Source organism: Xyrauchen texanus, chromosome 33 (genome assembly GCF_025860055.1).
Source record: "Xyrauchen texanus isolate HMW12.3.18 chromosome 33, RBS_HiC_50CHRs, whole genome shotgun sequence".
Lineage (NCBI taxonomy): Eukaryota > Metazoa > Chordata > Actinopteri > Cypriniformes > Catostomidae > Xyrauchen > Xyrauchen texanus.
In genome coordinates this window covers 26,836,141-26,863,082 of record NC_068308.1, presented here as the reverse complement: position 1 = coordinate 26,863,082, position 26,942 = coordinate 26,836,141, and the positions used below count along the sequence as shown (strand labels likewise).

Genomic DNA, 26,942 nt, shown 5'->3' with positions numbered 1-26,942 from the left:
TCAGCAGAAGATAAAAAGTACTAATCTGCGATGGAATTAGGGTGAGTAAATAATGAGAGAATTTTCATTTTTGGGTGAACTATCCCTTTAAGAAAGGCTTAGTTCATTCAAAAATAAAAGACAATTCTGTTATAATTTACTCACCCTCAAATCGTTATAAACAACCTGATAAGTCAGTAATTTGTGCTGTTTTTAGCACTGAACAGTGTAACTTCTCGAACAAACACATGATCTAATGTGAACTAGCTTCTTTCATAACGCTCATGAATATGAAACAGATGTCACATTTGTATTTAAAACATTTCTTAATTTTCAGGTTTTTTCTCACCAAAACCTAAATTGAGTGTCTTCAGAACAATTGTGATGACACATGGTATCATTAAAAGTCTCTTTTTGTGTTCTGCATAGGAACGAATGTCATACTGTATGGGTTTGGGAAGACTTGAGGGTGGGTAAATTAAGTTAGAATTTTCATTTTTGGGTGAACTATTCTCCTAGTTGGTTCTCTTAACTAGCTTCTCTCAATTACATATGCTGGTGACCAACAATGTTGATCTTTTCAACAAAGAGGTAAAATCTTTCTGCTTTCTACACACACACACACACAAGTGATTTTATGTGATTAGAATTATGGGGACACTAGAAATGTCCTCATAAACCACATTTATAGCATAATACCCTTGTAACTACCAGTTTGTAACCTAAAAAGAAGTCCTCACAATCCACTTAACCCCCCCCACACACACACACACACACACACACACACACACACACAGTATTATACCTTTTTCAGGGTGTCATAAAGAGTGGGCACATAATTTTTTCTTTCAATAGCTCAACACATACCCTTTTTTGGTTGAATAACCTAGAGTGATTTCTAATTCAATTTTGAATTGCTGCAAGGCTATTACATGGAAATAATCAAGGGACTTGCTTGTCTTTTTTAGAAGAAAAAGGCAAATTTTAAAGCAACCGAGATTAAGAAAATGTTATGACAAACTATTTTGGGAATATCAAGAGCAAGGATATATCACTACATAACCAGAAGCTGAACAATTATCATGTCATGCATGAGCAGGTCGCCCCCGGAACCTCATTGTCTGATGTGCACAGAATACTGTTGAGTCCCACAGTTCAGATGCATGCTATGAATCCACACCCATTCCCTGTGATGGTCTCTACTGGTTGCATAGGCATAGAGACCAATGTTTTGAAGGCATATTGTTTCCCCAGTCATGTGGCCATTTTTTAATCAATGTTTAAAATAATTTATAATGAGAATTTTAGTTGTTGGGTGAACTACCTCAGACTGAATATTGCAGTATATATATTTATATATATATATATATATATATATATATATATATATATATAAATAACATAATCAGAATTATCTTTATTGCCAAGTATGCTTTCACACTCAAGGAACATGGTAATAGAAGCTTCCAGTGCAAGAGAATATACATACATACAAATATATACAGTACATTTAAACATATATTTTTAAACATATTGTTGAGTGGGTAGAATTCAACGAAGCTGTCAGCGTAGGACATGTGAGGCTTCTATTTCTCAAACTAGAGACTCTGATGTACTTATCCTCTTGTTTAGTTGTACATCTGGGCCTTCCACATCTCTTTCTGTCCATGTTAGAGCCAATTGTCCTTTGTCTTTGAAGACTATAGTGTATGTACACCTTTGTAAGACATCTTCAGTTATATTTGAAAATTTCAAGCATTGTATAGCATTCATTCCTCAAAACAATGATTGACTGATGAGTTTCTAGACAAAGGTGTTTCTATTTTTGCCATTTTTGACCTAATGACATGCCAGTCTGTTGCATACTGTGGCAACTCAAAAGCAAACACAAAGACAATGTTAAGCTTCATTAAACTATCCAAAATGCTTTCAACTGTGTTTGATATAATGGCAAGTGATATTCTAGTACCAAATTAGCAATTTAGCCTGATTACTCAAGGATAAGGTGTTAGAGTGATGACTGCTGGAAATGGGGCCTGTCTAGATTTGATCAAAAATTACTTTTTTCAAATAGTGATGGTGTTGTTTTTTACATCAGTAATGTCCTGACTATACTTTGTGATCAGTTGAATGCCAGTTTGGTGAATTAAAGTACCAATTTCCTTCCAAAACAGCTAAATATATACATTATTCCAAACTTTTGGCCACCAGTACTGTATATACACTGAATAGCTACAACATTAAAACCACCTGCCTGATATTATGTAGATCCCCCACATGCCTCCACAACAGCAGCAACCAGAAGCTCGGAATAGCATTCTGAGTTGCTGTTCTTCTCACCACAATTGTACAAAGAGGTTATCTGCATCATTGTAGACTTTATCAGTTCGAACCAGTCTGGCCATTCTCTATTGACCTCTCTCATCAACAAGGTGTTTCTATCCACAGAACTGCCGCTCACTGGATGTTTTTGTTTTTGCCATTATTCTGAGTAAATTCTAGAGACTGTTGTGCGTGAAAATCCAAGGAAATCAGCAGTTAAAGAAATACTCACATCAGCCCGTCTGGCACCAACAATCATCCATGCAATTATCTAATGAGCCAATCATGTGGCAGCAGTGCAGTCCATAAAATAATGCAGGAGCTTCAGTTAATGTTCACATCAACCATCAGAATGGGGGAAAATGTGATCTCAGTGATTTTGACTGTGGCATGATTGTTGGTGCCAGATGGGTGTTTTGAGTATTTCTGTAACTGCTGATCTCCTGGGATTTTCACACACAACAGTCTCTAGAGTTTACTCAGACTTGGTGCTGTTTAGGAGGCATAAGGGGGACCTACACAATATTTGGCAATATTGGTTTTAATGTTGTGGCTGATTGGTATATATATGTATATACAGTATGTATATATATGTATACAGTACATCCGGAATGTATTCAGAGCGCTTCACTTTTTCCACATTTTGTTATGTTACAGCCTTATTCCAAAATTTATTAAATTTATTATTTTCCTCAAAATTCTACAAACAATATCCCATAATGACAACGTGAAAGGAGTTTGTTTGAAATCTTTGCAAATTTATTAAAAATAAAAAACGAAAAAAAATCACATGTACATAAGTATTCACAGCCGTTGCCATGAAACTCAAAATTGAGCTCCGGTTCATCCTGTTTCCACTGATCATCCTTGAGATGTTTCTATAACTTGATTGGAGTCTACCTGTGGTAATTTCAGTTGATTGGACATGATTTGGAAAGACACACACCTGTCTATATAAGGTCCCACAGTTAAAAGTGTATGTCAAAGCACAAATCAAGCCATGAAGTCCAAGGAATTGTCTGTAGACCTCCGAGACAGGATTGTATCGAGGCACAGATCTGGGGAAGGGTACAGAAACATTTCTGCAGAATTGAAGGTCCCAATGAGCACAGTGGCCACCATCATCCATAAATGGAAGAAGTTTGGAACCACCAGGACTCTTCCTAGAGCTGGCCGCCCGGCCAAACTGAGCGATCGGGGCAGAAGGGCCTTAGTCAGGGAGGTGACCAAGAAACCGATGGTCACTCTGACAGAGTTCCAGCATTTCTCTTTGGAGAGAGGAGAACCTTCCAGAAAAACAACCATCTCTGCAGCACTCCACCAATCAGGCCTGTATGGTAGAGTTGCCAGACGGAAGCCACTCCTCAGTAAAAAGGCACATGACAGCCTGACTGGAGTGTGCTAAAAGGCACCTGAAGGAATCTCAGACCATGAGAAACAAAATTATCTGGTCTGATGAAACAAATATTGAACTCTTTGGCCTGAATGGCAAGCAGCATGTCTGGAGGAAACCAGGCACCACTCATCACCTTGCCAATACCATCCCTACAGTGAAGCATGGTGGTGGCAGCATCATGCTGTGGGAATGTTTTTCAGCGGCAGCAACTGGGAGACTGGTCAGGATCGAGGGAAAGATGAATGCAGCAATGTGCAGTGACATCCTTGATGAAAACCTGCTTCAGAGTGCTCTGGATCTCAGACTGGGGTGAAGGTTCATCTTACAACAGGACAACGACCATAAGCACACAGTCAAGATAACAAAGGTGTGGCTACGGGACAACTCTGTGAATGTCCTTGAGTGGCCCAGCCAGAGCCCAGACTTGAACCCGATTGAACATCCATGGAGAGATCTGAAAATAGCTGTTCACCGACGCTCCCCATCCAACCTGATGGAGCTTGAGAGGTCCTGCAAAGAAGAATGGTAGAAACTGCCCAAAAATAGGTGTGCCAAGCATGTAGCATCATACACAAAAAGACTTGATGCTGTAAATGGTGCCTAAGGTGCTTCAACAAAGTATTGAGCAAAGGTTGTGAATACTTATGTACATGTAATAATTTTTTTTCAAACTTCTTTCACGTTGTCATTATGGGGTATTGTTTGTAGAATTTTGACGAAAATAATGAATTTAATCAATTTTGGAATAAGGCTGTAATATAACAAAATGTGGAAAAAGTGAAGCGCTTTGAATACTTTCCGGATGCACTTTATACAGTATGTATATGTATATATATATATATATATATATATAAACAATATCACCATTATGGTAATTACAGTTAGCATTTCTGCTAAGTAATATTATATTAAATGTCCACTGTGCAGCACCAAAAGAGAGATATTGCATTTCCTAAACAGATTTTAAGGTTTTTAAGGTTAATGCTCTATGGAGTTTTAAATCAACAAAACCCTAAACCTTACACCTAAACCAATCCAATAGTGTCATAAAAAACTAATTTGAGATAGGGTTATAAAACAGATAAGGTTTTAAGGCTAATCCTCCATTGAGTGTTAAATCAACAAAACTGACCTCCCTACCCTAAACCTAGCCATAACCGATAGTGTCACAAAAAGCAAATCTGTGATTTAAAACGCAATTGCTGAAGCAATCACATTTATGGTGAAAGTGTCTATGACACTTTCGGCTCAAGTCCCCACTCGTGTGGACTCGCCTTCAAAAATGTCTCACCTTCCAAGTCATGCACAAGCAAAACAATGTTTTCTTTAAGCAAGTACGTTTTTACTAGTGATTTGTGTGAAAGTTAATAAAAGTCGTTGTTGTTATTGTTCATCTAGTGTTTATTTCACCAGAAATCTTATGTAATACATACAAGAAGCCACATATATATCCTTTCGCTAAAATTGAGGTATAGTAATGTGATTCTATGAGATCAGAATGGTAATTATGAATTCATGTTAATACGGAGCACAAATCTTTCTCTTTCATTCATACACCATCCAGATGTGAAAACAAATAACCAGAATTCCTGAATGTAAATGAAACTGAAAATGATTGTTGCACATGACTGACTGGTGATGATAATAACAACAATGAATGTGTTTCACAGTAGATTTCACATATTCATCTTTATTCAGGATTTGTCAGATTTGTAAAACATTGTCTTTACAGCAAAGCCTGTTGTTGGTTGAGGGAATCATTATTTCCCTGCAGACTTAATTAGGCAGGATGGTGGGGGTCACCTCCCACATGCTCTGGATTCCCGTTCTGTCTCAATAATCTGTCAATAGAACGTAAGACGAAAAAGCAGACATTGTGGCTGATATGCTTCATTGCCATCTCTGCAGTGGTTCGACACCTGTGATTTAATAAATCCATCAATGATCACTCTTAAAAATTAAGCTGATTGCTAGTAGATCATCTGAATCCCAGAGCATTGATTGCAATGTTCATTAATTCATTGAGCATTTCCACCACCCCCTCAAGAGTACACTGCATAATGTATTATAGTGTGTTTTGTATTATTCCAATATGGTTGTGTGCCATTGTTATTGCATATAATCTACCTAGGACAAACTCAAATGCTAAAATGATTTCTGTATATTGAAACAATATGTTGACTTCTAAAGCTACTTTATGTTTTTAATGATTTAATCATCTGTCACTATAATGTTATGTATTTGAATTAACTTCATTTCTGGAATTTTTTTTATAACTATTGTTATATGCAATTCATTGTGATTAATTTGATTATTCAATCAGCATGTATTCAGTTGATTAAAAACATCATTGGAATCGCTAATTTAGGCACTCCTCGCCTGAGGATGTGCTCAATTTGCCAGGTTTTATGAGAGCATACATTAAAGCTGTAGTGGTGAGCGATCAGGTCCATAAGTAGCCCTTGGTCATACAGTAAACACTGCTGATTGCTGATCGACTGGCCAGTCAGCAGCAGTATACCAGTCAAGTTTGAAACGCTATTTGGGAGAAAAATTAGATTATCATCTACTGAAAGGAATCCTGTTTTAACAACAAAATGTGCAGATCAATGGTCATTGATCAATGCCTCTGCGATGATTTATACAATGTCATAAAACCCCAATTTCTAAAGACAGTTGAATAAGAGGATATGAAAAACTTACTCTTTTGCTGTCCAAGGGCCAGGATAAAGAATTCTGCTGTTTTATTGTGTTGTGTGGTGAGCGGTCACTGTTGGCTACCGTGTGACTCTGTGTAATGGAGTCATCCATCGCAGCTTTCTCAAACGAAGAAGCATCTTTGTTCTCTTTTTTTATTGCAACAATTATCCGATCCATCAATGTCTTCTGCACCAGTGACCCAAGATTTATCCATCAATATGTGTGAACAACAGATTGATTTGACCTTTTCCATGTTACGGCTGGAGTCTGGCACTATTTGGATTCTGTGTTGTTGTTTTTCCTCACCCTTTTACTGAGATATGTTCTAGGAAAGCAGAAACAGATGGCACCCACAAACACGCATACAGACATGTCCAGTATTATTATTGTAAATGAAAACAGGATAATTGAAAACTTCTAGTAGAGACTGAAATACTGAAACTAAACTAAAATAAATTTTCATTACTCCACAACGAACTAAGATAAATTAAAAATGAATATAAATTTAGTTGTAGTTTTAATCCAATCATATTATACAATTTGAAACCTTTTCCACCACTACCACTCAGCTGGCAGCTGTAGAATACAGAAGTATATTTCGTGTGGGTAGAGTCACCTTTGCCACGCTTTTGAAAGTCTCTGCTTTATTTCATCATGTGGCAGATGTCTGAGAGATTATGGAATGTATTTGTGTGCATGTGTGCATACTTTCAGTGCATTGTGTTGGCTGCTTATGGACATACTTGGTGGTGGCATGATTGTGTAAACATGTTCCAGCCTGCTGCAGGTCCTGCTTTTGTATACAGAGTGATTGCTAACATCACATCAAATGTTTACGCCCATGTTGATCCATGTTCTGATCCAGATTAAAAGGTGCAGGCTCTGTTCATCTGCAATCTTTAAACAGCACTTCCATTAATCGTACGGTTGAATCACTGCTGCTATATGAGCAGTGAAAAACAGTACTGTGCTAATGCAGAAAATTTTGTTTTGACCAGCATGCTGATGCATTATGCTTTGGCCTTGATTAAGCTTGCTAGTTTTGTTCATAAATTCCACTAACCACATATCACTAGGAGATATAAAGTCAATATATTGTAGTCCATTGAGTGCTCATATGGTCTGAGTAATCTGACAAAACAGCTAAATACATATTGCATATATGTATGATTCAGAGTCAGAAATTAACTAAAAATGCCACAGAAAATGGCAAAAAATGCCTAAAAAATATGTGGATTGTTTTGTTGTTTTACTTGTTATCAAACATTTGACACAGGCTATTTCATAATATTCTATTAGGTATGCCAAATAATGGGATTAGTATTGGTTTAGTGCCCTAAAGACATCTTAGTGATCGTAGAGGCGAGTGTTGTTGAATGTGAAGATAATATAAAGTGTTTTTTTATGAAACAAAAGAAAAAAAACAGCTTTTAAACACAGAATGTGCAGAAAACTCTCTAAACAATTTCAAAACTTGAAACAATGATTACATCAAAAACTACTATAGAGCTGTAAAATCCAACATACGTACACTCAAGAAAATATTTTAACCTATTTTTAAGGTTTGCACATTTACATTTCATAACAAAATTACAACAAATTGATTTGTGTAATTTGGAATAAAGTGTAATAAACAAAACATTTATTTTTGTTTTTTAAAAGATTACTAAATTTGATGTAATTTTTTAAATGCGTAAATCTTCAAATTATTTTTGAGTAGTTACTGGACAATTATTTAACTGGGGGTTTATTGTGTTATGATTCATTTCTAACACAATAAAGTACTTTTTCATTATGTGAGGTTTAATATCTCTGACCGCCTGTGCCATTAAACCCTTGTAGTCTATAATAATATGTTCTACAAAATTTGACAGGAGCTCATTTGAGGAGTCAGGAGTCATTGTGAAGCCATTGTGCTTGAATGTGTGTTTCAATGAACACTATTCATGTCATACTGTGGGGAAATGACTCAAATTTAATTTTCTCACTGGAATGGACGTTATGGAAATGGATGGATTATTACTGTTTGATTCAATTGATTAATCTTGTGCAATCTTGATTAATTTCTTTCTGTCTTTCTCTCTCCTCCCTCATCTTTCTTGCACCCTCCTCCCCATGTCTCTTTCACATGCAGTTGCACCCACAACTTCTACCGTACGATCTGAATTCTTCAAGCCGTGCCAAGACAGTCAGGAGATGGCTTTCTGTCTGAATGAGGGAGAGTGCTTCATCATTGAAACAGTGGCAGGTGTACACAGACACTGCAGGTGAGTCCGTGGGTGTGTGAGTGTGTCGAAAAGAGAAAGGCTACGTTCACAAGGCAGTAGAATATGATTTATTTGACAGTGTTGATATAATGTAATGATGTAAATATAGCGACGCTACTAACTTAAAGGAATAGTTCACCAAAAAATTTAAATTCTCTAATTTACTCACTCGCATGCCATCCCAGATGTGTAAGACTGAAAGATATATCAGCTCTGTAGGTCCATAAATGTTGAATAGTGGCAAGTGAATGGTGACCAAATCTTTGAAGCTCCAAAAGCACATAAAGGCAGCATAAAAGTAATCCATATGACTCCAGTGGTTAAATCCTGTTGTTAAGTCTTCTGCACTTTATGGACCTATAGAGCTGAGATATTCTTCAAAAATCTTGGTTTGTGTTCTGCAGAAGAAATAAAGTCATACACGTCTGGGATGGCATGAAGGTGAGTAAATTATTAGATAATTTTCATTTTATGGACAAACTATTCCTTTAACTACATTTTTCAGAAGCGTGAGATGAAGTATCAGCTGACTATCGCTGCTGTCATGTAAACCAGCAATGAGGCTAGGTAGCCACTAGTTAGCTAACCAGTTAATTTTATATTGTTATGTACCTAACAAGGCAGCACTGACGATGCAATACAGCTATCGACTGAACACAACATCTACGACATCAACACCATTGATTTTTATGTACTATTTAGTGAAACCTTTGTTTTTCTTGATCCACAGCACTCTCACTATTGCTAATTTTTTGACACAGACAAGACTTCCAGGGAGCATGAATTTTAGGCTACAACAATTACATCATGTATGGGTTACTGGGCCAAAACCAGAAAGAAGAACATGGTTGGAACTTAAAAATGACTGACCAATAGGAGAGTAAAACATCCACTGAAGAGAAGGTTTAAATCCTAAAGTTATTCTACTTCTTGAACTTCAAATTAAAGAGTAGCTTATCCTGTGGAGTTTACATGCAAACGAACAAGTTATGTTTACATCAATTCTTGAGGTCAAACAAAAATGTGGGATGTATTTCCTTCCCCATTAATGGTATGAAATTTATATTGTGATAAATATCAATATCGAACAATATGGAAAAAAAATATTGTTATATTTTTTTTGGCCATATTGCCAAAAATGAACACGGAATACGGGTGCTAAATGTGATTACGTTTATATGCAGTTCAGTTATGGAATAAGAATGCTAAATATGGTTACATTTATATGCAGTTCGATATAGAACACGAGTGCTAAATACAGTTGTTCACATGCAGTTTGAATATGGAATATGAGTGCTTGTTATGTTCACATGCAGTTCGAATACGAGTATGAGTGCTAAATACGGTTATGTTCATACACAGTATGGTTACAAATACGAGTAATAATTGACAACCTTATTCTGAGTATCAGTTCAATAAACCTGTGCCATTCTACTTGTCCACTTTTTTTTGTGGGTTCTAGTAAATCACAGAATCTGATGTAACAGCTTACATCAGATTCTGTGATTTACCAGAACCCACAAAAAAAGTGGACAAGCGCAAATTTTAGAGGCTGTCACTGTCTTCAACCATAGTTACTTCCATCAATTTTGTGGTCTTGGTGCAACCCAAGTGCAGAGCTCTATGCTCTATCTTTTAAAAATTTTAAAAAGCATTTTGAGCCACTGTAGATTAATTTAGATTTGACAGATCTTTGAAACTTGTGCCCCGGTTGTACCTTTTTTAAATTATTAAATACCTGTATCAAATGTAATGGTAGTCGACATTTTTTATATTTACTAGTCACCTTTACTATGGTTATAGGCAATGTTGACCACTATCACAAAAACAGGAAAGGGGCTTGACTCATATTATTTGTTTATACAGACAGAATTCAAAGATAAGATGTTGCATGAACAGGGCAATACAATGGTTTACAATTTCAAATACTGAACATAGCTAAAGTGTATTCTAGCATTGTATTTATTCAATGAAAATGACATACCCCAAGATCTGTTTTCTCTGGTTATTTACTGGAGTAGCTATTACTTATGGGGCTTTTTCACTGCATGGTACAACTCAACTCTGTGGATAGTATCTGGTACCTGATAAATTTTTTAGTACCACCTTAGTAAAGGTTCCAAGCGAGCCAAGCCGATACTAAATGTGACATCAAAATCCTGCAGATCACTGATTGGTCAGGGAGAATCGTCACTACCAGCGTCACTGGATTTCCGACACGCGACATCAACCCACTAGTTAAAAGTTAGCAACAGCGATAACAGTATCATTTGTTCACATGACTTTTGAATTGTGAAAAAGTAAATGGCTGTGCCCAAAACCACGCTGTGGTCAATAAACGAGGTGCAGACGGTCCATTCGTTAGCGATGAGCGAAACGAAAATGTCTTTCAGGAAGTGTATCAGCTGTTGGCCGCACACGGCTACCACCGGACCTACCAACAGTGTAGTGAAAAGTTTAAAAAACTTAAGTGACTACAGAACCATCAAGGAAAAGTGGAAGTGGTTCAACCAAATGGACGCTATCTAAACTGGCGAGCAATGGGGGGCTGCTCGATAATGGAAAAAATTATAATCACAATTATTTTGGTCTACATTGAAATCACGATTATTTATACGATTACTCGTTGACTTGTGGAAAGATGTTGCATTTATTGCACTTAAACAAATCAACAGTGAAAATACCTTGAACTTTAATTCCCCTTAATACTTTTCCCATTGAACATTTTAAATTCCCCTTAAAATGAATAATATATAAATAATATAAATAATCAATAATATATCCAAATGTTTCATTCAAATGAAAACAAGTAATAAATAAAATACAAATAAAAGAAAAACTAAAATAAATTAGATCAAAATAAATTTGCAGATATACTGAAAAGTCTTAAACATATATTGAACATTTTTTCCAATTAAATTCAACAAATTCCAGTCAGTCATGGCCCAGAGCTAACAGAAAATAAGTTAAACTTCAGACAAAATAAAACTTATTTAGGCCAACAGGGCAAATTATGGCAGGGTTGCCCATATATCCCCTTAAAGGTTTTTAGCCAGAAATACCAGCCTGTTTACATGATCTGGTTTCAGATATGAACGCATGCAGGAGACAATATTTACACCTGTGCTAAAGACCCTCTCTGAAGAGGAACTAGTGGCTGGAATGCATAGATATTTCCTTGCCAGATTAGAAAGCCGTGGGTAGACCTTCTGGTATTCCCTCCACCACTTCAATGGGTCTTCCTCAGCATCCAGTGTTTCTGTCTGGAGGTACGAGTAGCTCTATAGCTATGGCCTGGTCCTCTTGCAGAGGAGGTCCTGCAGCTTTGTCTGTAGTGACCTTGAAGAAGCTGCCCAGGCCCTTCTTCTTCTTCTTGTTTGGAGCAGCAGCATCCTCTGTATCATCCTCTGGCATTGCTGCTGCCTCAAGAGTGGCGGTCTCCTTGGAGGGAACATATTATAAAGAAGGAATTGTATGTTTAATCTGACAGTTGTGTTGTTAATGTTCACAATGTTTTGACAACACATTAACTAGCTAAATCTATTATTATTATTATTATTATTATTACCATGGCAGTCATTGAACACTTCATCTCCGTTGTCAGTTTGTCTTCATTGGATCCTTGGTTGTCTTCTCTGACATATTTTAGCTTGAACCTTTGGTCCAAGGCACAGGCCATGTCAAGTAGCTCTTGTGTTGCTGAGTCACTGTATTTGTCAGTGAGATAGTCAACTATATTCTGTTTGAAGCTTTTGGCAAGGTCCGCATCATCCTCCTGCACTTCCAATATTGAGTTGCTGAAGAGGTGGAGGTTTGGTTTCAGAAAAGACACACTTACATATTTCTCTCCAGAAAGTGCATCTGTGAATTCAACCAGAGGGCTAAGTGACTTCTTGATGGCCTCCAGTACATCAATGTCCTGCCAAGAGAGGGTGAGATGCCTAAGCTTTCGGTCGCTAGAAAGGACCTGGGCAATGGCCTTTTGCTGTTCAAGGACCCTGTCGATCATGGCCTGCCTAGATCCCCGTCTGGTTGGACATTCTGTCTTAAGGGAATGTTCAGGCAGATTCAGCTGCTTCTGTGCCTCTGCAAGATCTCTTTTTTTCCAACTATAGGAAAAGCTGCTGACCAGTTTCTTGCAGACCCCCATCGATCCTGTGATCCTTCATTGCATTTTTAGTATGACTATGATCATCACAACCTTCATCAAAGCATAATTTTCCGTGTGTGTGTGTGTGTGTGTGTGTGTGTGTGTGTGTGTGTGTGTGTGTGTGTGTGTGTGTGTGTGTGAGTGTGTGTGTGAGAGAGAGAGAGTTCACACAGTGATATTATTATTATTTAGTAGTAGTAGTAGGCTAGTGTTACAGAGACAATCACACAGTAACTCATATGAATTGCTCATTACTTCTAATATTGTTGTTACTTTTGTTAAAATAACCTATTTACATACAATTAAATCACCACATGTTACACATGATCAGGATTCACACTCACCTATGGCCAAGTGGAGCCTGTGCTCAAAGCACTGGAGCCTCATCCATTCATTTACCTCAGCCACCAGCTTTATGTTTGAGGCATTGTCAGTGGTGATGCAGATTAGCTTTTCCTCCTTTAAACCCCATGCAGCCATAGCTTCCTTTAGACCATGTGCAATGTTTTGATCTGTGTGGTCTTCGGGAATAACTGCCGTTTGTAGACATTTTGTGTTCAAATTGAAATCCGTGTTGATTAAATGTTTTGTGAGGCTAATATATGGCTCCATGGTTCGGCTAGACCATAGGTCAGTAGTGGTGGCGAAGTACTCTGCCTTTGCCTCCTCATTAGCCACTTCTGCACGGCATTTCTCATATGAAGCAGGCAGAGCAACTCTGGTGAAATAGTGGCGAGATGGCAAAACATAATGCTTGTCCAAAGTATTGACCAACTTTCTGAAGCCGTCGTTGTCGACTGTACTAATGGGGCACATGTCTTTAGCTAAAAAGTATGCAACGTCATTTGTTATATTTCTGTGAAGTGCATCTTTAATGGAAGACTGTGTTGCACACAATGTCATTGGGGCTGTCTTCTCTTTCTGTTTCTTCCTTACAAGTTGGTCATACGTGACTCTGTGTTTATGTTTAAGGTGGTTAAACAGATTCGTGGTGTTACCGTCTGGTGCAGACACCACCATGTAGCAAATCCTGCACATGATTCGTTTCTGTCCTCTTCGGATTCCTTGACTCCACACTGCTCCCATACAATGGAATTTGCTCTTCCCTTTTTGCTCACCAAACGCTGCTTCTCTCCCTCTGCCATCTTCTTCACACTAGCTGATTTTAAAATGCTACCAGATACCACAAACAGGACCTCGCTGACTATTGGCTGAGTGAGTTTAGCTTTCGGGAGGGGTGAAAGTGTGCATGTCATTCAGAACACAAGACAAAATAAGAGTTTTTGTTTTTGTGATCGTTAGGAGCCGAAATCGATGTTCAATCAAAATTCGATTAATTGCACAGCCCTATGGGGGAGTGCCCTGGACTGGCGTTGATCCACGATGGAGGATGGTATGTTTTGTTATGTTAACTCTATACTCTGCTTGAAAGCTTCACTTTATTTAGTTGACCAGCTACTGGAAGCTTGCTTTTAAAACAACCAGGCCAATTTAACTGTTACACTTGTGTAAAATCACCATGCAACAACTGCTTTATGCAGCACAATGAACTAGTAGCTAACAGCTAGTGGTCGTGTTATTGTTTTGGTGAGTTTGTGCTGTGTTTAAGTAGTAGAGGCAGTAGAGGCGGTGCAACTATGACAATCAGCCTATAATCCCACCCACGTTGAGATGGCATTAAACTGCAGTGGAAATGCAAGCTCAGAAAAGTAAAGTGAGTAGAGTTGAGGTGAGGTGAGTCTAACCATAACGTGCAGTGTAAAAGTGCCATTAGTTTACTAATCCATTGGCAAATGCAAAGACAACAAAGACTGTGGTGGCTGACTGCACTGGACTGGCTGAGCGCATGCTGAAAATCATTAAAGTTCGGAGCTCAAATCACTCAAATGTTGAGAAATGAAAGAGAATCCTGTGCCGAACGATGCAGTCTATTTTAGACATCTTGGCACATGCAATGGCTTTTTAAACAGCCAAGATTGCAAGGGTATAATTAGAATGCTGATCTGCCATGTTGGAATGAATTAATTAACATACAGCCTGAACTATAGAATGGTCCCAAGCTTCTTCAGATTAGTTAGGTGTTCCTCAGGGAAAGAGCTGTAAATCTGATGGTGATTCTTTGACATGAGCTATGTTGGCGAATCAGCAAACGGATAAGTGATAAAGGGATTATTCACGCAAAAAGGAAAATTCTGTCATAATTTTCTCACTCTCATGTCAAAACCAGCCCATGCCTCTTATGACTTTCTTTCTTCCACTGAACCCAAATGGTGGTGTTAGGCAGAGTGTTGGGAATGTAAGGACAGCCTCAGTCACAATGTGCATTCTCGCGTTGATTGACAGGCGATGTCTGAATCTAAAAGGTGATTGTCTCTTTTACCTGTAAGCACCATTGGCTGCCGTTGGGTTCTAATTTCTTCCATTAATTTTAATAGAAGTGGCCTGTCTCTGCTAAATATTCTCTGGCCTAGCATCTCTGCCCAACAAGGATCTCAGGCTGACTGAGACTGCTAGACCTGCCTACTGCTGCTCATCACTCACATGTAATCATTTTTTTTAAGTGTTTTTAAAATAACCACTGCAACCTCAGGCAAAAGGCTTAACACAGGCTAATGTTCAGTGCAGCACAGCATCCGGTAAATCTGAGATTTTACCCATATTATTGCAGCTCTCTCTCTCTCTCTTTTCCATTTGGCCTTTGTCAGTCACTAATGGGATTGTTGTTCCCAGTCATTGCCATGGTAACAGATCTTTCCTGTTCGTTAGATGCACATAGATCTTATAGAGCTGTGTCCAAATACTGCAGTAATTAAAACTATTTATTATTTAATGTTCACCTTTATTGCATTTATAAAAGAGAGAATGGAGGCAATTTGAAAACTCAGTTTCTCATATTATTAGCTCATAATTAATAAAATGAAAATGTATGTATTGTTGTATTTATTAATTAAAAATGATATTTTAAGGCATGTATGCTGTTATTTTCTCTGTGGAACACAAAAGGAGGATTTTGAACAATCTTTAGGCAGCTTTTTCCATCCATTTACTGTAACCATTCTGTCAAGCTGTAAAAGGGATGGTAAACAAAGTCCATACAACTAGTGCATTATATTCCAAACACTTTGTCATCCTTTGCTTACCTTTATGTCATTTACAAATCTGTATGACTTTCTTTCCTCCATGGAACACAAAAGGAGATGTAAGACTCTCCATACAGAAAATTTGGCAATGGCCTACATTCTGTCTAACATCTCTTTTTTTTTTTTTGTTACACAGAGTAAATAAATTAATATGGGTTTATAACAGCATGAGAGTAAGTAAATGACAGAATTAACTATCCCTTTAAGCAATTTTTCAATCTCAGATCAAATCAACTATGGTCCTGGTTTGACACCAATAATATTAAACATCATTGGTTCTTAAGTGTCTTGAGACCAAACGTCATGATGTCCAACATGTCACAATGTGCAATAGTCAATTTGATATGAGAGCTGCGGGATGAGATGACAATGAGGAATTAATGCTGGAATTTGTTCTGGTAAATGTGTAGAAGGAAGATAGATATTGTAGAGAGCAGAGAGTAGTGGTGTTAGGATTAATAAACAGATTGTTTCTATAAACACTGAAAAGAGGAATTGTTCAATGCACATCACTGAAAACAAATGATAAAGAGATCGATGCATAAAGCAGAGCTGAGATCTTGGAAATCCAGGAGGGGGTATTAAGGGATATGTCTTGACAAAATGAATCTTAATAATGATGACGACATCCTCTTTTAAAAGTTTTTTCATCAACCTCTCGCTGTTTTCTGGTGAAGCAGTTGGCGATTAAATTGTCACTTGAGCAGATCTCATCAGACACTGATAATCCAGAAAGCTGTCTCATCTCATTTCCTTTCCTCTGGCCTAAAGGAAAGAGATCACTGCATTCGCACCCTTTTGAATGTAGATATATAAAAAGCATGTATCATCTTTTCAAGATCCTCAAGAGGCTTCAAGTATCTTGATCTACATATACTGAGCAACAGTAATTCTGTATAATTATGGCATGCATAAATACACTTTATCTACAGTCATGAATACAAACATCCTACCTAATCTACCTTGGCATTGTCTTGGGTAGCTTGATATTACATAGCTGAGACAGTATAAGGAGGAGGAAACAGACCACTCATAGGCAAACTAATGTGAGCAATCAAAGCATGCAATATAGAGTGTTTAAAGGCCCAATCATCTTTTGATGAAGGAATCTCTCAATGACTATCAATGGGCTTCTATCTAGATTGTCCAGACGCATTACTGTAGCTGAACCAGCCTCAAAAATATATATTTTTTAGCACAATTAGAGGTAAAGAATCTTATGATTAAACGTATTTAAATGTTTTAATTTCTGAATTGAAATATAGTGGCTCTAAAATGTATTATAACACTTAAGCCACTCATAAAAATGTATGGATACCATTACATTAGATACAAACAAAATATAAAACCTTAACTATAAAAGTAGCACCTGCAAACAAATTATGCTAAACTTTTTTTCATAAATTACCTTTCTTAACCAAATTTGCAATGATTTTTATTGCAGATATAACAACCAGTAAATATTTTTTGTCTTAATTTCAAAAAGGATGTCTATTTTTTTTAATCATTTTAAACTATTTTTTTTTTTTTTCTATAAAATGGTTTGTTCGAAAGTGTTCTTGTGCTAACTTTCTTTCAAGTTAATGCCACTTGGATTGATATTGTGTTGTCTAACACAAAAACATTCATAGTGTGGTTTTAATATCCAGATTAAGGCAGATAGATTACAATGTTTAATCGAATTACATGATATGCTGATTTATTAATAAAATTAATCTCAATTAAGCACATATTAGTATTTGCAATAAAAAAATATTAAATAATGATAAAATAAATATAAATAATTATACTACATTTTAAATATAATATATACTAATATAATACTTATATAATAAGTATATATAATATATATATATATATATACAGAGTTGCAAATATCAAATACATTTCATTATTGTGGCAGATGAGTGAAGCATTGATTAGGCAATGCAAAAAGTGGTTTTAGAAAGCAATATATTGTTTATTTTCATATTACTGAACAGAAACATTACATTGAATCATTTGCCTATGGTAAACAGTAATCCATTTTGTAAATTATCTTTTCAATCAGTCTGAGGGAGACGTATTTTAAGGTCTTTTCTAAGGATCCATCTATTCACATATGCGACAGATGAACACTTTCATTTGTTTTTAGAACACTTTGTCATGTTCAAAATGGTTAAAAATGTAAAACGCATCTCGAGATCCCGAGTTGCGCTCCATCTAGCTGTGTTTGAATGCAAGAATGCGTTCTCATCTTGTGCTGTTTTCTCTCAGTAAGTGTGGTTTGTTATCGTTACAGCTGCCCCAGCTGACCGGGACATATACAGTCAAATGTGAAAAGTGAACATTCCTTAAATGGTCCAGGGGCATGATTAATTGCATTCTTTTTTTTAATGCATTCTTTTATGTAATTAATCGCACTGAAATTGCCCTTTGCTAAGCGCTGCCTTTAAAGCGTTTCTGACCAATCCTGTCTTAGCAAGTTGTTATCAAGTGTTTTTGTCTTGTTTTCCATTTGAAATTGTCTAAAAATCCATAAAACAAGATAGATTTTCCTGAGAAGCAACATATAAGATATTTAGACTTGCTTTAAGAGAATGTATCTTAAATGTATTTTGTATACAAGTATATTTTTTCACTTGGTTATACTTCTGCGAGTGCAGTAAAGACAAAATATGTGTATATTTAAGATCTATTCTCTAATTTTTTTATATTTATATTGGGAAAACAAGCCAAAACGAATCATAAACACATTTTGTTTCAGTGTATAATGAGGTGAAGACTACCTTTCTCACCTTTCTCTTCACTTCAATCCATCTTTAACTCTCGCGTTATAATCTAGCACCAACAAGTGCGCATTGGAGGGTCGAGCGTCCCCGCCACAGAGTGTGCATCAGCCGGGTGCAGTTTCAATCTCTCTCCCTTAGATCAGGACATTCGTACAACTCCTAGAAGAGGTACTGACCACACAGAAAAATGCCAGTTTCAGAGTTTGTAGTTAATTACCTGACCTGCTTCTGTATTGTTTGAACTCTTATAAAGCTATAACGCATTAATATAACTGCATTAAAGATGTAACACCAGGGTGTTTCCTTTAAAGAGCTCCGACTCCACTTATTCCACAACGATAGTGCTTCTGTATTTACTTTTTTGGTATTTTTTTATAATTCTCTTGTACTTTGTGATCTACATAAGCTGAAGCTGTTTGGAAGGATAGAGTGCATCTGGACTGTGAGCTGTGTAATTCTTCCTCTCCTCAGTCAGGCGTGAGCTGCAGTGCTGCTCTCATGCGTCATCATTAGAGTTTAATGTGATCTCATGTTACATTTTATGAGATCAAACGACTATTCGAAATTTACAATTTTTATCGACAGTTTTTTTATTGTCGACGTTGACGATAACTTCGACTAATTATTTCAGCTCTAGTTCACTTGCAGCAATATAACACAAGAATATTATCCATTCCGATTATGAAAATATATTGCCAAAAACAGCACCATTCACAGCAATCTCTCCTTCATTCCTATGGGGAGCTCATCAGAGCTTTTCAGAGCGAGCATCCATAACCAAGGGTGGCGGAGCTTAGCAAATGGTCAATTAATGCTTTAAATTAACGCCCCTAGTCTAGCTACTTTTTGGGGGCAATTGTATATTATTGAAACATAATCTTGACATTTCAGTCTTCAAGTAGATAGGAGCTTGTTCCATTCATGTAGATAGTAGCTATTCTTGTATGCCTATTGCTTAGATATAAAATAGCTGCCTGGGGAAGTTGCCAAGATGGCCACCAATTAAACTGACTTGCCTTAAAGGGACTTTGACATGGCATGTTGCAATGTACGTGACAAGGAAAAAGTCTATGAGTAAGCCATACAATATGGATTTGTCAGGATAATAAAACAGATCACATGAAACAAATTCTGTTGGCTCGTGAACAGCATGTCAGGTGGCAGAAATTCTGCAGGCTAAATCTGAAAATTGAAGAGTGCATGTTTAACCACAGACACTTGCCTCTGTCTATTTGGATAAAAGGGCTTTTACATGTCAAGAGATTAGTGCCGTAGACGAGGGGTAAGGCTGCGAAAGGTGAGTGGTGGTCTGGTGATTCCTTACCACTCCAAATGTCAGAGTCAGCAGCTCTGGAACTGGGCAAGAAAGTTAAGACTAATGCATTTTTGATTGCATGTTAGAGGGAAGTAGATATATATATGTGCTGTTCTAAAACTTAGTGAGGTGCCAACAGAGGCTGCATTTTAAGGAATTATAGGTGCACTACATGCTCAAAAGCTGTTTTAAAAGGTAGGTAATTTAAAGGGGTCATGAAATAGAGAATCAAATTTTCCTTGATATTTAGACAGTACCTGAGGTAACTGTGTTATAAAAACATACTGTAAATTCCAGAACTCAAAACTTCCTCCCAAGTCTAAAAAGAGCATTTACAGTACAATACATACACAAAGAATGTGCCTGAAGCCGACCGAATTCATTATTCGGAAAGGCATGAATAATGACTTAAAAACGAATAATGGCAGAGGTGGGTAGAGTAGCCAAAAACTGTACTCAAGTAAAAGTACAATTACTTTAAAAAAAGTATTACTCAATAGAAGTAAAAGTACTAACATAAATGATTACTATTGTAAGAGTAAGAAAGTATCCAATTAAAAGAGTACTCAAGTAGTGAGTAATTCGTCACTTTCACAAATGACACAATGGATGTTAACTCCCCTTTATTCCATTACAAAATACACATTGGACATGTATTACAGAATTATTACTATTATTATTATTATTAATGGAAATTCTGTCATCGTTCGCCATCATGTTGTTCCAAACCCGTAAGACTTTCTGTCTTCCATGCCACACACTAAGGAGATTTTTAGACAGAATGTTTGCCTGTTTACTTTCAGTGAATGTGTTTTTTTTCCATCCATATTTTGAAAGTGAATGGTGACTGAGCCTGTCAGTCCATAACATTCTGTCAAACATCGTTTGTGTTCCACAGAATAAAGAAGGTAACACTGGTTTGGAACAACCCTGGGGTAGGGAGATGATGACAGATTATTATTACATTATGGCTGAGCTATCACTTTAAAGGGATAGTTCACTCAAAAAATTTAAATTCTCTAATCATTTACTCACCCTCAAGCCATCCCAGATGTGTATGACTTGCTTCTGCAGAACACAAATTATGATATTTAGAAGAAGATTTCGTCTCCGTAGGTCAGTACAGTGCAAGTGTATTGGTGCCAACATTTTGATGCTCCAAAAAGAACAAAGGAATCATAACACAAAGTAATCCATACAACTCCAGTAGATAAATGTATATCTTCAGAAGTGATATGATAGGTGTGGGTGAGAAACAGATCAACATTTAAGTAATTTTTTGCTAGACATTCTTCTCGCTCAATATGCAGAGAATAATGTGAATCACCAAAAGCACAAGAAGAAGAATGTGAAAATGATCTGTTTCTCATCCACACCTAACGCATTGCTAGGTTTAATGATTTACAATTTTTTTTTTAGCTTTAAAATTATTACTGTGAAAACGTGAACAATGTCCCACAGGGACATTATATATATATAGAAACCAAAGCAAGATCATAGCTCTTTAAAATCCTGCGTGGATTCTTAATTCAATGTACAGTAGTAACAGTTTTCATTGTTGAAAGAATTTAGATCATTAGTTCTGTACAATAGTTCCGCCACTCCCTAAACTCTGAGTATGCAGCCTGCGTAGGGCACCAACCCCGGTCCTGGAACACTCTTCGCCATACGATCGTCTCGCAGAAATGCTGACTGTAACTTCAATGTTTACTTGGATTTATACAGAAGGCAGTTTAAGCCACATGTTAAGCGTGTTTCCCTGCACTAATCAGCATGAGTAGCTGCAATAGTTTCCAGTACCCCCGCGAGGGCACAGGGTAAATGCATAAATACTGCTCAAGACATGCAGGATGTAGGACATAGTGCACTGATATACTGCTGCACTTTTTTAAAAATCTATACTTAAAAACTTATTTCATAAGAGCTCATATTTACAGAATCACCCTGAAAACGACCATCACCATGGCACAGAAAAGCCCACGTTATCATTAGGGCCACAACTTACCTCAATGTGCTACCTTCAGTTGGAGATGCAATTTTAATCTTGAAATATCTGCTTGTCTTGGTGTTAAATTAAGGCATAAAAAAACTATAATTTTTTCACTGTACAGAGCAAAGAAATTGTTTCACTTAGTTTGAAGAGCTTGATGCTACAGCAGCGATGGACTTGGCTTGAGTGACAGTCTGTGACAGCGTGCGCAGCTGAACTTCCGCGATCCTAAAGTTCCCATTCAATAATCTCTCAATAAATTATGAATGAATTAAAATGAAACCCAGTCATGTAACGACAGGAACGTCACCTTTTGTAACAAAGTAAATGTAAATTCTTTTCATTTCAAATTTACTTGAGGGAGAGTAAAAAGTACCCACTTTAAACCTACTCAAGAAGTAATTTTTTTAAGTAAATGTTGCGCGTTACTACCACCTCTGAATAATGGATTCATCCAAATAATATACAAAATATTTGTGTGACTGATTTTCCAAAAAGCACAAGGGTAAAGTATCCAAAATTATAACAAATTTATGAATCTGTGCAGCCAATATTTCTAAAGTGTAAACCTTATGAATGAAATGGCGCACGGTGTGATTTCAGATCGATGGGTGCGGTCTCGACTCCGTTTGCAGTCACTGTTAATTATGTGCATCTGGAGCTTGTCATGTGTAACATTAACAAAGATATGACATCATATACACTTTCCACTTCTTGAAATGTCTAAGTTAATATATAACGTAATTCTCATGTATTTATTTATAGCCAAAACCTGAGCGTGATGTTAAATTCCTGACTTGAAGTGATTTAACTTCGGAGCTCATCTTTCCATCTCTTAAAGTTGTCCACATTTATATCCACATCAGCAATGAAGGTAATTAACTGGTTAAGACTTTATTCCAAAAAAAGTTAAAATGCTCCATAAAGGGTTAAATGCTTGATAGCGTATTCATCTATTAAAAATATTCCTCCTTATTGTAAAACAAAGAAACTGAAACATGCTCTTGTCTTTTTTTCTTCTTCTTTAAAATGTGCTAAATTTGAAAATGTTAAGTGTTCTTGAACTCTGGTAAGGCGCTATAAACATTTAACATTATTATTATTATTAATAATATTTAACTAAATAACGGTGTCCTATCATAAAAATTCCTGATAGACTTACGGAACTTTCACCAGTTTGCAGGCTACAGTTGAAGTCAGAATTTTACATACACTTAGGCTGAAGACATTAAAACTAATTTTTTAACCACTCCACAGATTTAATATTAGCAAACTATATTTTTGGACATCAGCTTTGTGCATGACATGAGTAATTTTTGTGAAAAACTCAGTTTAAATGTATTTGTGTTAGGTGTATGTAAACTTCTGTCTTCAACTGTATATTGGTTTTATTTTAATTTATTTTAATGTTTGAATTTTATTTATTAGTCACTGCAAAATATGTGCTTGACATATCAAATTTAGCTTGACACCTCTTGCCTCCAGAATAATGTTGTTATACATGCACAGAACATTTTTTATTCTGTTTCATACATATTTTAAAATCTGAAATATCAGGAGAAACCACAACATGTTCCACAGTTAATGTAGCCTACAAATTCAGCTTCACCTGTTAAGAACAAAAATATTATATTTTTTAAATAATAATTGTATAATAATAATTATTATTATTAGGCTATTATGAAAAGGAATATACAAGGCATATTTTATTCATAGAAACTATAAATGTAAGGGGGCTTTCACACTAGCACTTTTGGTGCGCACCCCGGTTCGAATGACGTCAGAGTTTGGTTCGTTTGGATGATGTGAACGCTGTCTTCCGAACTCGGGTGCGCACCCGCGAACCGTACTCTAGTCCGCTTAAAAAGGTGGTCTGGGGTACGGTTCATGTGAACTCCAGTACGGTTCGCTGCTGATATGAACGCAATCGAACCAAACCGCGGAAGTGAACCACTATTGATGACGTATAATGTGGTCGTCAGTCTCACACGCGTCACTTTCAAAATGAGCGGAAAGGGTTTACTTTCGTGCGTGCGTGTGTGTGTGCGTGTGTATACACTTACCTTGACGAAAAGCGGGATTGACGCACACGCACTGCAAGCAGGGAGATGATTTCTGCTTGCCTTCGCAAAAATTGTCTTCGGCGGACAGCCCGCTGTCTTTTGAACGATTTCAGTATTTTTGCGGCAGACAGACGCAAGTGTGTTTCTGTATCTTGATGTTGAAAACAAAAACAAAGGTTAAAAAAAAGAAGAACAAATGTGAACCGAGCAAGTCTATTCATTGAATTTTGACGCTTTTCATTTCAGCGGTTATCAAGCAACACGATTACGCACCAGCTGCAGCTTGATGACGCAAGCGTACCGCGGTTCGGATAGAAATATATAATGTGAACACAGTCCATCGGGGGGAGGGGGGAGCAATCGAACTCGGGTTCGGAACAGGCAATCGAACCAAGTGTGAAAGCCCCCTAAGAGTAACACTTAAAAATGGGCATTTAATTTAGTTGACGCACTTCCAGTTTAAGCCCCGCCCGCCCACACCCGGTTCTATCCGAATACAGAGAGAGACGCAGATAATTTTGTCATATGAACAGATACAAATACAAATGGCTTTGCTGCACACCCCTAGTTGCCACCCTGCTGAAAGTATTGGTTTGAAATCCGTCTGTTTGTTACATCATGAGACATTTCTTAATTGGATTTACACATCCCACAACATGTGTCATCGCACTCTTGGCCCCGCCCACTGGCACGTACTTTGAGAGGGCAAGACTTGTGTGGCTAACTATTTGTAACATAACACCAAAGGGGACCCAACTGGGCTTTTTTGAATAATTTTGTATATAAACATGAACTACACATACTTTTTGACTGCTGCCATGTACTGTATCTCGACGCCCTTAAAAGTTGTCAAGTTAGAACTCTGAAAGGGAGAAGCAGTCGTTTTTCATTCAGCTGCTGCCTCTTGTTATTATGAGCACAAATGCATCACCAAATGCATGATCTGCACCTCAGTGGCCCTACAGTATCTGTGTGCGCAATTTTACTGTGCTTTTTACCTTTTTTTTTTTGCTTTTTTTTTCAACTCAAATGAGCGTGGATTGCTTGTGAATACAAGTCATAATATGATTCAAGCTTTGCAAAGATTAATTTAACTGTTAAAATCTCTTGAACCCAATGTGCATAATGTGTAAACCCTGCAATTTTGTTGTATAATGATGAGGGGCTTGTTCATTGTCTTCCGATTGGGATTGCTGAATTTGAGGGGCTGCTTGATATTAGCCAATCATATTGTTGGCCGTTTACGTTGAAGTTTTAAGGAGGCACTTAGGCCAAAACCTAGTGTTTCAGACAGAAGGCCAAAAACAGTTTTGATAAAAAAACATAACAAATGTATAACATTAACAGTGGACCTTAGAGAATATAATAAAATTAAAAATAAAAAATAGCACTTCATGTCCCCTTTAAAAGGAAGCATTCACCCAGTAAAATTAAAAAATTCTTCCATATCTTTTCCTTACCCTCATTTTGTACCAAATCCGTATTACTTTTTTTTACCAAAGAACACAAAAGGAGATGTTAGGAAGCAGTATGTTAGTTTTAGTCAACATTCTCTTTTGTTGCATCTTACATCATCATACAAAGAAAGAGAATGGTGACTTGAGTCATTCTGCCTAACATCTCCTTTTGATTTTCACTCATGGTGAAAAGTTATATGGGTTTGGAACAGTATGAGGGTGAGTTAATGGTGAATCTGTGACTTTTTTCATAATTTTTAATTACAGTATGCAACCTCCTAAAACATTTTTTTTGGCCACATTTTAAGGCAGCATTTGAACTTTGTGGAGGAGGTAATGACAATAAATTGTGGCTATACCCAATCTAATTAGGGTATTTACACTTGGTCACTTTGTGCATTTTTACTGATCTGATTGCTATCAGATTGAATAAGCACATTCTATTTACACTTGGCCACATAAATGTGTCTCCGACAAATGGATATAAATCAGATCTTCAATGCCCGCGCTATATGCAAATAAAACAGAGTTTACTTGTGTGATTATGATAATCCAGGGCAGCGAATTTAAAAGATGTGATTTATTATTTAAATTCAAGTGACATTGCCCTGTCCGCGGGTATCTATTTGTGTGCAAGTGCTGTGTATTGTTCCCCTCTGGGCTTGTCGTAGGTACGGTTCCTTTAGGTAATAATGTCTGTGCATGTCAGCTATGTTTATTTTCAGTCTTCAGTCTTCAGTTTCAGTTTCGTCAGCGATCTGCATCAAATAAATGAAGATAAAGGATCTATCACTCCTTCAATGTGCATCCGTTTCTTGATTTGTTATTATTTATTGCACAACGTGAGCCCTATGCAAATACTCAGTAGCAGCTGTTATGTTTTGCATTTCCCCTATGCTGACATAGTGCTGTTTGGCCAGAGTAAAGGTAACATATGTAGCTTGAACAGCCAGATGCATTTACACTTGACCAAGTTTCATCTGGAATGCATCTCATACCACCTCCAGAGGTGATCGGATGTATATCTGTCTCAAATCCATCTCGATAACGCATGAAGTGGCCAAGTGTAAATACCCCCCTAAGATGGTTGACAAAGCCAAAAAAATGTTGTTTATAAATAAATATACTTTAATGTGATTAAAAACTCACTATGCAAAATTTGTATTTGCCATGTGCATTTCTGCTTATTAGAGTCTTTTCCATGTTATCTATATTAAAATAAATTCTGAGTTGTGTCTACCGTGGACTTACAGTGAGGAGCGGTATTTGTATTGCACACACAGTTACTGCTGATATAGAGCGTTCCAAATCAGTCACTTATTCCATACCTGTTAGGATGCTGCCATAGAATGCAGTTTCCTATGTAGGCAGTAGTCAGTGAGGTTTTGGAGC

At 36.9% G+C, this 26,942-nt stretch overlaps 2 protein-coding genes across 3 annotated transcripts in view; one reads left to right on the top strand and one right to left on the bottom strand.

The window, feature by feature from the left end:
* The window catches only part of nrg3b (neuregulin 3b), a 235,179-nt gene that overhangs the window by 118,656 nt on the left and 89,581 nt on the right, over nt 1–26,942 (top strand). For both annotated transcript variants that reach the window (XM_052103053.1, XM_052103052.1), the window contains exon 2: nt 8,532–8,664. In XM_052103053.1, the coding sequence (XP_051959013.1) occupies nt 8,532–8,664 (133 nt within the window). The remainder of the gene's footprint in view (nt 1–8,531; nt 8,665–26,942) is intronic.
* On the bottom strand, nt 11,843–12,801 carry LOC127626931 (uncharacterized). Its single transcript, XM_052103073.1, has 2 exons — nt 12,233–12,801; nt 11,843–12,105 (listed from the first exon to the last, which is right to left on the bottom strand). Exons 1-2 carry the CDS (start codon nt 12,671–12,673, stop codon nt 11,908–11,910), a joined length of 639 nt encoding a protein of 212 aa, XP_051959033.1. The 5' UTR covers nt 12,674–12,801; the 3' UTR covers nt 11,843–11,907.

Coding starts and splice junctions, on each gene's coding strand:
- LOC127626931 (XM_052103073.1), bottom strand. CDS start 12,673: ATGATCGACAGGGTCCTTGAACAGCAAAAGGCCATTGCCCAGGTCCTT. Junction 12,106..12,232: donor AGTGTTCAATGACTGCCATG/GTAATAATAATA, acceptor GTTCCCTCCAAG/GAGACCGCCACTCTTGAGGC.